The sequence below is a fragment of the Thyridium curvatum genome (genome assembly GCF_004353045.1).
Source record: "Thyridium curvatum strain D216 chromosome Unknown NODE_56_length_292564_cov_84.152122, whole genome shotgun sequence".
NCBI lineage: Eukaryota > Fungi > Ascomycota > Sordariomycetes > Thyridiales > Thyridiaceae > Thyridium > Thyridium curvatum.
Window position 1 is genome coordinate 144,472 of NW_022156811.1, and position 16,162 is coordinate 160,633.

The following is a 16,162-nucleotide window of genomic DNA, read 5'->3' on the forward strand; positions in this document are numbered from 1 at the left end:
TTTTTTTATATTCAAAATTACCATGTCTCCGCCTGTGGCTGCTGGCCGAGAGAAGGAGTCCAACCTGGCTCGTCTCCTGGGTTCCGGTAAGCAAGAGCTTCAGGCGTATTGGCGACGGAGCAGCCTATACTGACTTTGCACAGGCTCTGCCGGTATCGCCGAGCTCGCTGTCTTTCATCCGGTACTGCAATTCGAGGCAATTTCCAGGAGAAGTCGCACGACATTAACGCGCTGCATAGGTTGATACGATCGCGAAGCGCCTTATGAGCAATGAGTCCAGGGTATGGTCCCAACTCCGACATACGACCTCGATACGGGAGGAAGGGAGGCAGGAAGCTGACGAAAGCGCCGTAAATGCAGATCACAAACATCTCTCAGCTCAACTCGGTCATCTTCAAGGACAAGGCCAATGTATCCTTCGGCCGCAAGTTCGTTTCGCTGTTCCCCGGTCTGGGTTACGCCGCCGGCTACAAGGTGCGCTACACACACACACCGCTACTCAACCTCGATCTTCACGAACCGAATCTGACCATTGTGTGTATAGGTCCTCCAAAGAGTATACAAGTACGGCGGTCAGCCCGTCGCTCGTGATTACCTCGCCACCCACTACGGCAAGGACTTTGAGAATGCTTTCGGCAAGAAGACTGGCAAGGCCATCATGCACTCGACCGCTGGCAGGTACGTGAAAGAGTCAATTGACATCGAGCGACGCATAACTGACGGATCATAGCTTGATCGGTATTGGAGAGATCGTCCTCCTTCCCCTCGATGTCCTCAAGATCAAGCGTCAAACCAACCCCGAGGCTTTCCGTGGCCGTGGCGTCCTGAAGATTGTGAAGGATGAGGGCTTTGGCCTGTACCGTGGTTGGGGCTGGACTGCGGCCAGGAACGCTCCTGGGTCTTTTGCTGTATGTGATGTTGATGGACTTACAAACTCTGGGGTGTTGGGCTGACCGACTCTTTTAGCTTTTCGGAGGATCCGCATTCACCAAGGAGTACCTCTTCGGGCTCCAGGACTACAACAAGGCCAGCTGGTTCCAGAACTTCATTGCGTCGATCGCGGGTGCCTCGGCCTCGCTCGTTGTTTCGGCCCCTCTCGACGTTATCAAGACTCGTATCCAGAACAGGAACTTTGACAACCCGGAGAGCGGCTTCAAGATTCTGACCAAGATGGCGCGCAACGAAGGCTTCTCTAGTTTCTTCAAGGGGCTGGTTCCTAAGGTATGTGACGATCACCATACCACGGGATTCCCACCGTTCATAACTAATATCCTCTGAAGCTTCTGATGACTGGTCCTAAGCTGGTCTTCTCCTTCTGGCTTGCGCAGACCCTGATCCCTGCATTCGACGGCATGCTTGCCAAGAGGTAAAGGGTATGAAGCCAATCGATTGGGTCACGTCGATCCACAATCACGAAGGAAGGGCTCTGCGTGAGAGCAGCCCTCGATAATCAGTCTCTCTTGAGAAAGAAAGACATTTGATGTGAGGCGTCACTGGAATCTTGAAACAAGGGTTTGTCGGCGTCGCGCACTCAGGAATTTGCCCACCTGCTGTGGTTAGAGGAGGGGGATCTAGAGAGCAGAGTAAATATGCTCATAGATTCGTGTGGCTTTTTGTGTTATTAGAATATCCAGATCCGGTTGTTATAGAGCCAATTCGATTCTCGACTCAAGTTACTCTCCAGCAACAATGCATTAGGTGCATGTGAACCCAATGGCACATGGCTCCGTACCAAGGTCAAGGAGGCCGTGATGTGTCAATTTAAGATGGATCGCTGTGGGAACGTAGCACTGGATTGAGGAGCTTGAGGAGCCACTATTTTGGTGAGGTTTGGCAGCGGCCCCAGCCGATTGGGTGCTGGCGCAGTGGATGTTGCTTCAAACGGAGCCCCTGCTTCGTTAAGTTCTCTACAAGTACTTGTAGTTGTTTGCTCGCGGGGTGTGGTTGCCCCGGTGGTCGACGGCTTTGTTTACAATCCCTGCCAACACACACGTACGCACACACACAAACCACACCTTCCGCTCCCCCCCACGTCGAGGTCGATGACACTACAATAGCCCATTGTTTCTACTTCGAGCAAGTGTGTTTTTGCCAATCTCTCCTCCACCGGAATAATGCCAGCAATATAGCCTTCTTACCGTTTTGTCGATTGTTTCTCTCTTGAGAGCACGTTTGTTCCCTTGTCGAATTGCGCCGGACATCTATTTACATTATTCCCGGTCGCGAAGCTACTGTTGACTTTCGCCGGTGCTTGGTGCGGATTGCAGGTCGCCGGCCCTGCACTAAGGCATCATTAAGACATTCAACATTCCAGACTACCCGCAAGCATCTACTCCGCATTCCAGTCCATCGATATCGTACACAATGGCTCCCATAGAGCGGGATTGCCCAAGAGATGCCGATAGGCCTCTAAGACACCAGCATTCTACTTCTTCAGATCAGGGCCGCGCCTTGATTCCAATGTGCGTTCTCAATCCTATCTCGTGATACCTAGCAGTCTTGATGCCTTCCCTTTGGCGAAAGTTTTCGCTAAGCAGCAAGAGCAGGTGGGACAGTTCCGACCCCGAGAGAGCGCCACCACCGCTGCCGCTCAATCCCCAGTCGCCCGTAACATCCAGAGCCGGAACCTCGAGCGCCATTCAGTCCGCACATGCCGCTCTGACAGAGAAGGCACGCGAGAGCGGCTTGGTATCCAACGCCCTTTCCAAACGCGGCCCTGATGTATCGCCTGAGCGCCCGCTTCTGAAAGGCTCCGCCCACAGGCGCATGCAATCACTGCAGCCGGGAACCGTACGAGATCTTAGTTTGATGATCGAAGGCGGCCGCGATTCCTCCTCCTCAACACCACGTTCTCCCGACAAGACCGGGAGACCATCTACCAGGCCATCAACCCCATCGAAAAACCGAGACCGCGACCCCTTCGTCGAGGTCAAGTCCGAGGACCGGGACGAGAGAGCAATGGTCCTATCACCAACCCCGGGGCCGAGCCTCACTCCTATCGTCCGACCGACTGCGGTGCGGCGATCGCATCACAGCATCCTCGGCGAAAACACGCCCCCTCAGTCGGCCACCATGCTTGCTCTGCAGAACATGTCGACGCCAACCCAGCGAGAGGCCGAGTCGCCTCTTGCTAACGTCACCAACGGATCCAACGCCCTGGCCAAGGCACCGCAGCCATTAGACAACCTATCACACCAGATCTTAAGTCTGACGAATATAGCCACTGCGCTGCAGAAGGAGATGTCGGCTCTTAGCAGGAGAAGTCGCGACAACGCCACCGACCTCCTGAGTCTGAAGGAAGCCACAAATGCCAGAGACGAGGATATCCGCAAAAGTCTCCGAGAGCTCATCACCAATGCGAATGAGGCGGCTCTCCGTGGCACCAGAGACCCTTACGGTGGCAGTCTACTACTGGACAATAAGCCTCACAGTCCACCGTCACATTCCAAGGCCATACGACCGTTTTCTCTTCCCCGTATCCCTTCGCCAAACAGCTTCGCCACGTCCCTCGACCGAGAATCGGTTAGCACACCGTCGTTGTATGGTGGTGAAACGCCCGCTACCATTGCGCTCCTGGAAAAGGTTGTGCGCGAGATGGGCACAAAGGAAGGACAAGATCGCCTCATCGCTCGGCTCACGGAGGTCGTCGAGACGCTCTCCGGCATGGCATCGGCCGAGAAAGTGGAGGAGCTGCTCAAACACGTCAAGGCATCCCAGGACCAGGCTGTCGTGCTTGCAAGCGTGGGCAACGGCGGCCGTGGAGGCAACCGCGCCCGAAATTTCAGCTTTGATGACCCGTCATCGCCCGAGATCGCATACGACCGATCCGGCCCCATGACGAGTCGTGTCGAGCGGCTGCTGAACGAAAAAGAGAGCCGCAGATCATCAGCTCCCCCCTCCAGGGCCGCTGATCTTCTCAACGAAGATGTTCTCAAGGCCATCCGTTCTGTTAAAGAGAGCGTCGCCCAAGGCGGCGGTCTTACTGCGGAAGTCAAGGCGCTTGTTCGTGAACTGCGTGGCGAAGTTCTGGGCATGGGCCGCGAGCTAGGTCGTCGTCTTGACGAGGTTGATTCTACCAAGGAGTTGAAGAATGAGGCGGCTCTCAACGTCGAGATGTCCAAAGTTATCGAGGAAGGACTGGACGAAATGAAGGAGCACATGAATCAGCTGCTTAGAGAACACCGCCGCCAATCTGCCGCCTCCGTCGCCTCGAAATCTCCTGTTGACTACCAAGAGATCTACAACGCCATGCGAGCGGCATTGCAAGATTCTCACAACAAAGATGCTGCTGACGAGTTGAGCCGTGAGGATGTCATTCAGGCAGTCAAGGAGGCATGGGAAGCATACAAGCCGGAGATCGAGGTGCAGCACTTGGGCCTAGAGCGTGATGAGGTTCTGCAGTGCCTCCAGGAAGGACTTCGCGAGTATGGTCCACGGATGGACCACCCTACGGGTGCAACAAGAGAAGAGGTGTTCAAGGCAGTCGTTGAGGGCCTGAAACATTTCGTACCTCCGCAGGTGGACACGCCAGCGACCCTTTCCCGAGACGAAATCCTCGAGGCTGTTCGCGAATGTCTCGAGGAGTTCGAGTTCCCCGTTGCGCCGTCTGCTATCGGTGCCGAAATCACCAAGGACGACATGCTTGATGCCGTGAAGCAAGGTCTGAACGGATTCGAGTTCCCCCGTACCGAGTCAGCCCTTGTTCCCAGAGAAGCCATGAACAACGACGAGATCATTGTTCGTCTGCAGGACATCATGGATTTCATGCGCGAGGAATTCAAGGCTGTCTCGGATGAGGCCAAACAGAATGTAGCTGCCAACGGGAGGGATACCGAACAGGTGCTTGATGCGACCAAAGATGGCTTCGAAAAGCTACGCTCTGATATCGAAGGCTACGTCGACCGAGCCAGCGGAGCAGCCAACCAAGAAGAATTTATGGAGGGGTTGATCCGGACTCTGGATGTTTTCAGAGAAGAGATCGCCGGTCTTGTGTCTACTTCTTCCGATGGCTCAAAGGCCATGCTCAAGGAGGAGTTGGAGTCGTTGAGGGACACAGTGAACTCATCACTCGTCCCTGCCACCCCTTCAGTCGCCGCCGGTGGAAACAACAGGGAGGTCCTTGAAGCGCTACACGACGGGCTAAGCAGCCTAAAAACAGAGCTCAATAATCGACCTATCGCCGGTACAAACGAAGTCCTTGATGCGCTGCAAGAAGGATTTGATGACCTTCGCATAAGCATCGAGAAGTTGGGCAACAAGCCTGTCGACCTGACGGCCAATGACGAAATTCTAGACGCGCTCAAGTCTGGTCTCGATGGTGTTCGAACAGACATTGACGGCCTGCGTGAGCAGAGCCGTGCCGTGGCCACTGTTGAGGACACAACCGCCGCTGTCGTACCTGCCGATATGCTAAAGCACGATGATATCAAGAACCTTGAGGTGCTTATCACGCAGCTCCGGATCAAGGTTGAAGGCATGGAAACCCCTGCTCCCGCGGCAGAACCTGCGTCGGCGGAGAATTTGGCTGCTATGGAGGAAATGCTCCGCAATCTCCAGGAGTCCGTTGCCGGAATGTCGAACCATGAGCCGGCACCCACTGATGCCGCTGCCAAGGAAGATGTTCAGGCCATTGAAACCATTCTCCGCAACACCAAAGCACGCCTTGATGACCTTATTGATGGAGAGCAGTCTGTGCGGAAAGACCATATCGACATCCTTGAAACTCTGCTTCTAGAAACGAAGGAGAGCTTGGGACAGCTGTCAACTCGGGTCGATAGTCTTTCATCTCGAGAGGACATCAATATGGTTGAGTCCCTGGTCGCCCAGGTCGCCAATGGTTTTGAAGAGATGAAAGATCGTCACGACAAGCAATTTGAAGATCCTGAGAAAGTCACCAAGACCGACGTCGATGCCATTGGTACAATATGTCAGGAGGTCAAGATCGTTGTCGACCAGCTGGTCAAGGCTGACCTTGCTGACCTGCCTTCCAAGGAAGACCTCAAGGGGCTCGAGACCATCGTGAAAGAGTTCAAGGATCAGGCCGAGACACATGCCGAAACCAACGCCAAAGCTTTCGAAGAGAGGCAGGCCGAGACCGTTGGTGTCAGCGAGCGTGTCACTGAGGTCAAGACGTTCCTAGAAGAGTTTCAGGGCACTGTTTCGGAGAAGCTCGGCCAGGGTGCCTCCGGCATTGAGTCGCTCAGCAAGCTCCTCGAGGCAATGAGCGAAACCATGGCTAACAACGCCAATGTCGGCACCGACATCAAGGAGATGTTTGAGACCATGAAGTCCGAGTTCGAAGAGGCAAAGGCCGGCGTTGTCGGGGCCAAACTGGACACGGACGAGAAGTTCCTGCTCACAACAGACACACTCGGTGCCAAGATCGATGAGGGCATCAACGACATGAAGACCAAGTATGAGGAGTTCCAGCTTCTCATGGACGACCGGGCCAAATCTGGAGAGGAGCGCGATGCGGAGATGGAATCTGCTATGGTCAGCACGAAGGCTATCGCCGAAGAATTGAAGACGCTTATCGATACCTTGGGCTCGACTGTCACCGACTCTCTGGAGAAGATGGAGGAGGCTTCCAAGACCGTCTTCGAACGTGTGGAAGACATGGCAACGAAGTCGGAGGAGAATCACTCGGACGACAAAGCCGAGCACCAGCTCACTCGAGACCAGGTCAAGGAGGCTCTAGGCGTCGCCGAAGGTATTCAGGGCCATGTTGTTGAATACCAGCCCAAGATCCTCGAAGCAGTCAAAGATGTTCTGCTCATTGTTGGCCAACACTATGAGCATTCCAAGACTTCGGCTACATCTATCGAGGAGAAGATCGAGGAATCAAAACCACCAGAGATGCCTTTGCTGCCCCCAGTCGAGAAGTACGACGATACTGGAGTCCACGAGAAGCTCGACAAGCTAGTTGATCACAGCCACGCTGCGGGCAAGGCCTTCTCGCAACTTGACACTCTAGATAAGATTCACCAGCAAGTCCTGCAGACTGCTGCCGAGGTGGCAGACTTTTTGACTGCGCAGAAGCAGCTGAAGGCTGAGGAGCACGAAGACCAGCAGAAAGCGCTTCAAGAGACCAATGCGGCCCTTGAGCGTGGTCAGGCTCAGAAAGAAGAAGTCGAAGCCAACCTCGCCAGTCTCAGGGAGGAGGAGGCGCGTCTGAAAGAGAGCATTCTCGGGCTCCGCGGCGAGCAGGAAGGCCTCACCCGCCAGAAGATCCGTCTCTCTGCCGATGTGTCTTCTCTTGAGACCGCCTTGCGACTACGCCGTGAGGAGCTCCACGATATGGAAAATAGAGCCGAGGGTCTCGAGCGTCGTATCTTGGAGGGCGTCATGGATCATTCACGTGTCCTCCTCATGGCCAAGGCCAATCAGGGTCGGGACATCATGAGCCGTAAGCGAGTGCCCTCTCAGAAGCCCGCCAAGGAGTCGCTAGCTGCCGAAGCAGCTGCTCCAAGCAAGCCACGGGCGGCCTTCAACATGACCATGTCATCCAAGCGCAACCTGCAGCCGCCGAACCAGGCGCGCAGAATCCTGTCGCTCAGCCAAATCAACCACAACGTTCCCGCTGGTGGATTTAAGAGGAGCCAGAGTGTTAGGGCACCAGCAGGAGCCGCAGCGATGCGCAAGGCGAGCTGGGCGGGCCGCATGGCCGGCAAGGGCTACGGCGACCTCGACGGGGACAAGGAGGACAAGGAGAACAGCCACCCGCTCAACGAGGACGACGAAGACGAGGCCGAGGACTATGCCACGCCGCGGCAGGACGAGATCGTGCTGGCCGATCCGGACCTGGCCGACCCGAGCGAGGTCGGGGAGGGAGACGACCGGAGCGAGACGGAGACGCTGCGGCGGTCGAGCATGGGGACCACGGTGATTACTGGGTACACTGGCAGCGAGGTGAGCACCGATGCCGACTACTCTGACCACGACGAGACGGCGAGCGAGTGGACCGAGAGCGCGGTTGGGTCGAGCATTGTCAGTGGGGGAGGTGAGGGCAACGAGGTGCTCTGTACCAGGGGTGATGAGAGCGCTGGTAGTAGGAGTTGTCGTCTATATGTGAGAGAGAAGGGAGAGCTGGAGTAACCCGGGCAGATTGATACTAGCCTTTTTTTGATTCTTGTAAATATGACTTTGTGCGGAGATGTTTCTTGGGTCTGTTTTTTTTCTTGGGTGCAGGAGCGTTGGGAAACGGAATACGGGTTTCCTTTGGCGACACATGTTTGTTTCTCGTCTCTTGCGTTTTCTAACGAACCAGTTTCAATCAATCAATCATGGAGTTTCGATTATGAGTGATTTATTCATACGTTATGTTGCGCGTGACGCTGCTGCTACGCTACTGCTAAATAAGAACACACAGGGCGTGCACATGTCTTTTCTTCCAAGACTAGAGAAACTAAATGACGGTCTATGCCGGCCCGGATGCCTCACCTGAGGCGATGCTTGGGGGGCCCAATCTTGTCCTTGCCGTCCATCCAGGGGCGCAAGACCTCGGGGATGGCGACGGTCATCTCGCCCTCGTCCCAGCCGTGCTCGAGGATGGCGGCGAGGACGCGGGGCACGGCCATGGCGGTGCCGTTGACGGTCCAGGGGTAGGTCATCTTGCCGTCGTAGCGGACGCGGGTGGCGAGGCGGCGGGTCTGGTAGTCGGAGCAGATGCTGGCGCTCGTGACCTCGCCCCAGCCGCGGCCGCGCAGCTCGGCGCGGCTGGGGAAGAAGGCCTCGATGTCGCACTTGCGGGTGGCCGAGGCGCCGAGGTCCGACGCGGGCATCTCGAGGACGCGGCAGTGCAGGCCGAGCGAGCCGAGCATCTCGGTCTGCAGGTCGACCACCTCGTCGAAGACCTCGGCGGCGGCGCGCGGCGTGGGCTCGGTCCAGGCGAAGAGCTCGACCTTTGTGAACTCGTGGACGCGGTAGAGGCCCTTTGTCTCGGCGCCGCGGGCGCCGGCCTCGGCGCGGTAGCTGCGCGAGACGCCGACGCGGCGGGCGGGCAGCTCGGTCTCGTCGAGCTGGGACTCGGCCTTCATGCCCGCGAGGGGGATCTCGGCGGTGCCCGCGAGGCAGAGCTCCGGGCTGCGGCCGCCGTCCCTGTCCCTCTGCGGGCGCGCGACGGCGTAGATCTGCTGCTCGCCGTTCTGGTCGCGGGGCTGGAAGCCGCAGGCCGAGGCGATGTGCGAGTAGACCATGCTGGGCGGGGCGACCTGGGTCCACCCCGCGCGGGAGGCGACGGTCAGGGCGTACTGGACGAGGGCCTGCTCGAGCTGGGCGGCCTCGCCGACGAGGTAGTACCAGCCCCAGCCCGAGGTGGCGGCGGCGGCGGCAAAGTCGAGGATGCCGAGCTCGCTGCCGATGTGGACGTGGGAGCGCCAGACGCGGTCCGACTCGCGGCCGCGGGGCTCGGGCCGGTCGTTGATGTAGGAGAGGACGAGGGCCTCGTCGCCGCGCGGCGTCTGGTCGCTGGTCAGGTTGGGCACGGCGAGGGCGAGGCGCTCCATCTCGTCCTGGAGGCCGGCCTCGGCGTCCTCGATGGCGGCGAGGCGGGCCTTGAGGTCGCGGGCCTCGGCGAGGACGTCGTCGCGCGGGCGGCCGTGCAGGTCGGCGGCCGAGGCGTCGGTGCCGTCGTCGGCGAGGGCCGTGGTGTTGGGGTTGGCGAGGTGGCGGCGCAGCAGGTTGGAGCGCTCGCGCAGGGCGCGCCCCTCGCGCTGGCGGTCCTGCCACTGGTCGAAGAGCAGGTTGATGCGGGCCGGGAAGGCGGCCTGGGCCCTGTAGTTGCGCTCGAGGCAGTTTTGCTCGTACAGGGCCGGGTTCTGGCGGATGTGGCGGATGTCGACGACGGGCTTGGGCGCCGTGCTGGGCCGCCTGGGCCCGAGGGCGTCGTCGCCGAGGTCGTTGAGCGGCTGCTGCGGCTCCTGCTGTTTTGTCTTTTGGTCAGCTTGGCCCCGGTTTCTTGTTACGGGGAAGGGGTTGCGGGGGACGGAGGAAGGAGTCTTACCTTGGTATTGGTGATCCGGGGCCCGGACGGCTCATCGCTGGCTCGTAATTGCCTCGACGCATGGAAGAATCTGCTTGCGGCGGGCGCGGGTCGCTGCGGTATGGAGGGCCGGAGGAGGCATTGGAGACACCGGGCGGGCGCCCTTGCTGTCCTCATGGTGGGAGAGCGTGCGTGTGTATGCGCGCGGCCAACACACTGCGATGGGACGCGGTCCTTGTGTGTCTGGTCGCTTATGATCAATGGGCCCTTATGTAATTGACTTTCCCAACGTTCCCATTCCGGTCGCACAAAGTCGTTTGGCGTCGATTGGTGTGGCGGAGGAGTAATGTGGTAAGGTAGGTAGTGATAAGTTGTTAGATCGAGGTCAGATCATATGAATCTCAGTTGACTTTTTTGCCGGGGCTACGGGGGATGGGATGCGGGAGCTTGGGCCACTTGGAGCAGCTGAAGCTTCCAAGGATCCCCCGCCATCTGCCCGTGCCCGCAGCACTACGGAGAATCCCGTGGTTCTGCTGATCCTGACATTGGAGAGCCGGCAAGATGGGATTGCGCTGTCAATTCGGGACGGATGTAAGAACCTTTGACTTGATTGTCCGTTCTGAGTTAGTTTGTCGGGATGGTAGAGCTGGTATGGCCTGCGAGCTCTGTCTTCTTGATACTCGAGAGAACCAGAGAATCAGGGCAGGGACCACAGTTCTCCAAGCTCCATTGGCGAACACGGCATCGTAGAGTCCCTAATAAAAGCATTACGGGCGTTTCCCTGTCTGCACTCTTTGAGCTGTGCCTTAGCCGCACCTCGAACTGCCGGTGCTGTGGTGGGGTTCACATTGGCAGTTGACACCAGCGCGCGCAGATCAACTGAGTCGGATCGGATGTGCCCCGCGCGGATAGAAACGGAACAGCGGGGAGACCTGTGCCGGCCTCGGTCGCAAATTCAATGAACATCACCTGTCCGGGGGGCGAAATGCATCAATAGCCTTCACTGTCGCGACGATATACAAGTCTTCAACCTCGCAGTCGACAGCGCCCCATTGAATCAGCCTGCTGCGCGTCTTCCACGCCTGCGACCCCTTCCCCCCCGAGACTCAATTCTCTCCTATAGATCCATCGATCCGTCGTCCCAGGTCTGCGCAGCCATGTCCGCCGCACCGCCGCTGACGCCCCTCGAGCACGGCTCCCTCGCCCACCTCCTGCCGCCGTCGTGGAAGAGCTCGGTGACCGCCTGGCTCGCCGAGGACACACCCTCCTTCGACTACGGCGGCTTCGTCGTCGGCGAGCACGTCCGCACGGCCACGCTGTGGGGCAAGTCGGCGGGCGTGCTCGCCGGCGTGCCCTTCTTCGACGAGGTCTTGGCCCAGACCGGCTGCACCGTCGAGTGGCACACGACCGAGGGCCAGGCCGTCGCCGGCGGCGGGTCCAAGACCAAGATGGCCACCGTCACGGGCCCCGTGAGGGGCATCCTCCTCGGCGAGCGCGTGGCGCTCAACATCCTGGCGCGGTGCTCGGGCGTGGCCAGCCGCACGCGGGCCGTCGTCGGCGCCCTGCGGCAGGCCGGCTACGCGGGCCGGGTGGCGGGCACGAGGAAGACGACGCCCGGGTTCCGGCTCGTGGAGAAGTACGGCATGCTGGTCGGCGGCGCGGACGCGCACCGCATGGACCTGAGCTCGATGATCATGCTCAAGGACAACCACGTCTGGAGCCGGGGCAGCATCGCCGACGCCGTGGCGGCGGCCAAGAGCGTCGGCGGGTTCAGCCTCAAGGTCGAGGTCGAGGTGCAGAGCGAGGCCGAGGCCGACGAGGCCATCGGCGCCGGCGCCGACGTCGTCATGCTCGACAACTTCACCGGCGAGGGCGTCAGGGTCGCCGCCCGGAGCATCCGCGAGAGGTGGGCCGGCAAGAAGCAGTTCCTGCTCGAGGTCTCGGGCGGCCTGACGGCGGAGAACGTCGAGGGCTATGTGTGCAATGGTGCGTCTTCCCGAGTGGTCATCGTTCGCCCGCCGGTTCTGAGTTATTGATCTAGTTGTATTTGTTTGGCTGACTATTTTATCTACCACTCCTTCTCTCTAGATATCGACATTGTGTCTACGAGTTACATCCACCAGGGTGTGCCGCACGTCGACTTCTCTCTCAAGATCAACGTCTAGTACCACCGACCGGCCGGCCCTTTTGATATCACTGGAAGGAACTTTTGTCTTTGGAGTTTTGACGTGGCGGTTTCGGTATGATGGAGAACACCCAGAAAAAGCGGCATCTAGTTTAGAAAGCATCGTGTACAGTAGGTATGTCTTGGTTTATGGCGCATGGAATAGACGATTTAATTCATTCGTGCGATTGAGCGAGTACCTACAAAGGCCAAGTATGAGGCTGCATGCAGCATCTCGGGTGTAGATGTTCAGCCACTCAGCACTACCTAATCTACATACGCCCTGGGCTGAAGATTCTCTCGGCGCTGCCGTGCGACGCGACGTGAGCCATGTCCCGCGCAAATTGAAAACGGGCGCCACTCTCTCTCGTTAGCGGCCTGCAGTATGTGACAAGGCCGAATGAAGCAAGATTTCGCGGCGAGGCGCAGCTGAGGGGGTGTGATTGCCCCCCCCGGCAGATGCTGCCGGTGGAGGATGGATCGGGGTCGCTGTGATAAGAGTCCGGGAATACAAGCACATCGTGACGTGCTCCGTACATGCAGTTACACTACCTCGCTCTACTTTCAGGATGAACCATTTCTGTGCTCACAAGCCCTCTCGGTGTTGCAGATCTCTCGACATGTATGTGAAATACCGCCGAGACGGGGCAACGTATGTGACTCTGGTATTCCCTCGGTCAGACGATGAGAGCGACCGTTGGAAGGGAAGCGTGATCGGTGATCGTCGAGAGGGCCATTTTGTGGCAGAGCAGTGATGGATGGAATGAACTTAGGTATCCTCTACAAGTACTAAACCTCTAGTCAGGGGCACATCCGGTCTGACACAAAAAAGGGATCTTTACCCAAAAGCATCGGTTGGAATGCTGGGCTGGTGTCGTACAAAGTTGCATTCCTTGGCCTGAGAGCGAGGGAATTGCTGCCATACAGACAGACACGCGAGTCGGTGCGCAATACACGGATGATGTGTACAAATCGAGAGAGAGAAAGAGAGCAATGATCGCTTCGAGTTGAGAAATGCTGACTTGAACATCAAAATATGTCAAAATATGTCAAATTCATGGGATGAGTTCCTGGGAAGAAGTCTGGATTACCCTTTTGAGGAATGCTGCAACAGTCTGATTGGGCGGTGCGTAAAGCGCACCAAGATTACAGAGGGTGAGAGGGCAGAAGGGGTGGTGTACGTCAGTGCGTTTCGAGCATGTGAAGAAAGAGGGACGGCAGAGGCTTGGCGCCCAGCGTGCCCAGGCCTGGCCGTCGCATGGCACATCGACCTGCCGGCACGAGAAGCGTCCCAATGGCAGCCTCCACAGACCCTTGCCGGTCATCTATCTGTTGTAATGTCGCGGCATTGCGCATCATCAAAGTTATTTCGGGAAGCACGCGCTGCGGCTGGACGGGGGTGTCGGATTGATTGATTGAATTTACTGAATTGGGACCGCGGCCTGCCTCAATGATCCAGGTCGCCGATCGCGCAGCAAGAGCCGCAGCAGAAGCAAGATGGGGTCCGCGAATGGTTCTTGAATTGAAATTGGCTCTGCAACGAGAAACGATAGTTTTACGCAAGCTTTCGCGCCGAGTCAACAAAGAGGCGTTGCGCCTCCCGAGCACTACCTGGACCGCGACCGGCACTAAAGCGAAGGATGAAGCCCGTCACTTCACTTACTTTGTAGGTATTTATTTGATGTCCTTATTTTACTTTGCTGAGCACGACGCACGACGCACGACGCACGACACGCTCGCAATCCAGTGAACCTTATTGGGTGTGGCCCTCGTAACGGGCTCCTCATGGGTATGTACCTACCTAGGTAGGTAGGGAGGTAGGGAGGTAGGCACTTAATTCCATAGCATGTCTCGCTCGTAAATGCAGGTAGCTGTCATCCGGCACCACCACCCTTACCCTTGGCTGATCGCACATCGCAACAGACCCCCCAAAAAGTCAATTCGCGCGACCGGCAGGCCTCCTCTCCTGGGGGGTGGCCTGTCTGGCACTGACCTCCAGGCTCCAGCTCACTCACCGAGGACGTGCCAAGCACGGACGGGCGCCCGGAGCCGCGCCTGATCTGATCCGTCAACCTGGTCCCTCGCCCAGGATCTGATGTGGGCTGCCTGCTGGGGAACGCTGTCGTTTTTTCCTGCTCACAGCTCGTATTGCACAATCACGAATAAGCAAGAGAGATGAAGAGAGCAGAATCTCATCACCAAAGAACACGCTAAAAAGTACACAGCTACCTAGTAGGTACCAGGACAATAGCTCTGTGGACGCGGCGGGTCCATATCTTTTTCTCTTTTTTAATCAGGGGTCCCCCGATTAACTACCTGAAGGTAGAGTACTGGCCGCGCCGGGGCTAACTACCTCCCTAGGTAGAGTTGGGCAAAGCCGGCTGGTATTTGAGCGTGTAGTGGCGATGCCTATTGTCGAAGAATAGGTAGGGAAGTGCCAAAATACGATTCACGTCATTATGGGCTGGTGTGGTGAGCAACAGAGCAATGGAACGAACGACAAGGACAGGATCTGGAACAGTGTCTCGAGTCGCACAGGCTTGCGTGGGGGCGATCGTACTTTGTACTGGGGGGGAGGGGGGAGGGGACCATTGCCGTTGGAAAGAGATTGAACCCTCCATAGAGTCCGGATACGACGTGAGAGTCAGGCAAAGTACCTACTTTTGGTCTTAAGTTCATACCCTGGCGAGACATGCATCCCAATTGCCAACCTTGATGTGAGTGTGCCTTCGGCATCCCGTATCGCATGTCAGCTCTATACATATCCGGCATTCCCGCAACCTTCACCACGGAGGAGGGAGGAGGAGGGAGGAGACGGACACTGACGACACGAACACTGGACTGAAGAAAAACGACAAAATCCAACTACGGAGTAGTAGACTCACCCTCGTTCCATTCCTGGAAGGGTGGCTGCAGCTAAGGCGTTCGGCAATACCCACCAAGTCAATGTTTCATCTCGAGACCTCTGCACCTCTGTCCTACTTGGCACACTGCCTTGCCTTGGACCTTGGATAAAGGCGCCATCCGTCACCTTTTTGCCATGCGCTCGGGTGGGCTCTGAGCTGGAATCTGGAACGTCTGCTTGTTTCTTCTACAGTCAGTCGACGAGCTACCTACCTTACCGAGTAGCTCTTGACCGGCTCTTCGCCATTTTTTTTCTTTTTCTCTTTCTTTTTTTTCCCTTCGACCAATCTCGAGGCAAATTCATTGCCTGATATCTCGCCCAACTCCAGACAGAGGAAGAGACGGATACCTACAAGGGGTCCACGACCAACAAGGTACACACGCACATCTTCGAGCTCGCCGTACCTGTCTATCCATTCCACCCCTGCCGTCAGGGATCATCACTCAGCAGCGAACAGCTTGAGCACGCACGACCACCGGCCGACCCGACCGAGAGACCAGACACGACCATCCGGCTTCCGGACCAACATCCGCCCCTCTTACCCAGCCATCCATCCATCCATCCATCCATTCGAGTATTGACACCAACCGACAATAGCGTTCGAGCAGCAGCCCTCGTGCGTGCATGTGCGTGCGTGTCTTCCGCTGCTGCTGAAACACTGAAACGCGGCCTCTCTCTTCCAGCGGTCCCGGGGAGAAGGGATCGGCGGGAGATCCCCTGTTGAGGCACTTCTTGGCACAGATCCGGTGTCTGGCTTTGGGTGTGTTGGGCGTGCTTCGCAGCTCGGCGCGGGCTTGGAGGTAATAAGAAGGGCTACCTAGAGGGCTCCATCTTTGTATGATCTGCAGCCCCACGCATTTACCCGTGTGCCCATCCGTCCAAATCAAGATCCCATCTCTGCCGGCGTTTGTCGCTACTGCATTCATTGCTTTTGGGACGAAAAGACGAACAAGGTGAGTTACCTTGACTAGCGGCGGCTTTTTCACTTTCACTTTCACTTTCACAATCCAATCCACACCCCTCTGGGCCAGGATCCACAGCGTGTGCGTGTCAGTTCGTTCAGCTTATTGTGTTGACGCTATCTCTGGCCCATGTACATTTTCTATGGATTCTC

General features: G+C 57.4%; 4 protein-coding genes across 4 annotated transcripts; 3 read left to right on the forward strand and 1 right to left on the reverse strand.

Moving 5' to 3' along the window:
- Positions 1-22: 22 nt before the first annotated feature.
- On the forward strand, positions 23-1,370 carry E0L32_008470 (uncharacterized protein; the record flags this gene model as incomplete). The annotated part of the gene is made up of 8 exons (XM_031143328.1): positions 23-86; positions 144-181; positions 240-281; positions 379-474; positions 545-678; positions 731-908; positions 967-1,221; positions 1,281-1,370. The coding sequence occupies 8 exons, from the start codon at positions 23-25 to the stop codon at positions 1,368-1,370; spliced, it is 897 nt and encodes a 298-aa protein (XP_030992295.1).
- Positions 1,371-2,502: 1,132 nt separating this feature from the next.
- Positions 2,503-8,094, forward strand: E0L32_008471 (uncharacterized protein; the record flags this gene model as incomplete). The annotated part of the gene is made up of 1 exon (XM_031143329.1): positions 2,503-8,094. One exon carries the CDS (start codon positions 2,503-2,505, stop codon positions 8,092-8,094), a length of 5,592 nt encoding a protein of 1,863 aa, XP_030992296.1.
- Positions 8,095-8,435: 341 nt separating this feature from the next.
- E0L32_008472 (uncharacterized protein) lies at positions 8,436-10,156 on the reverse strand (the record flags this gene model as incomplete). The annotated part of the gene is made up of 2 exons (XM_031143330.1): positions 8,436-9,920; positions 10,001-10,156. 2 exons carry the CDS (start codon positions 10,154-10,156, stop codon positions 8,436-8,438), a joined length of 1,641 nt encoding a protein of 546 aa, XP_030992297.1.
- A 980-nt stretch (positions 10,157-11,136) lies between these two features.
- On the forward strand, positions 11,137-12,144 carry E0L32_008473 (uncharacterized protein; the record flags this gene model as incomplete). Its single annotated transcript, XM_031143331.1, has 2 exons — positions 11,137-11,965; positions 12,068-12,144. The coding sequence occupies 2 exons, from the start codon at positions 11,137-11,139 to the stop codon at positions 12,142-12,144; spliced, it is 906 nt and encodes a 301-aa protein (XP_030992298.1).
- Positions 12,145-16,162: the final 4,018 nt, after the last annotated feature.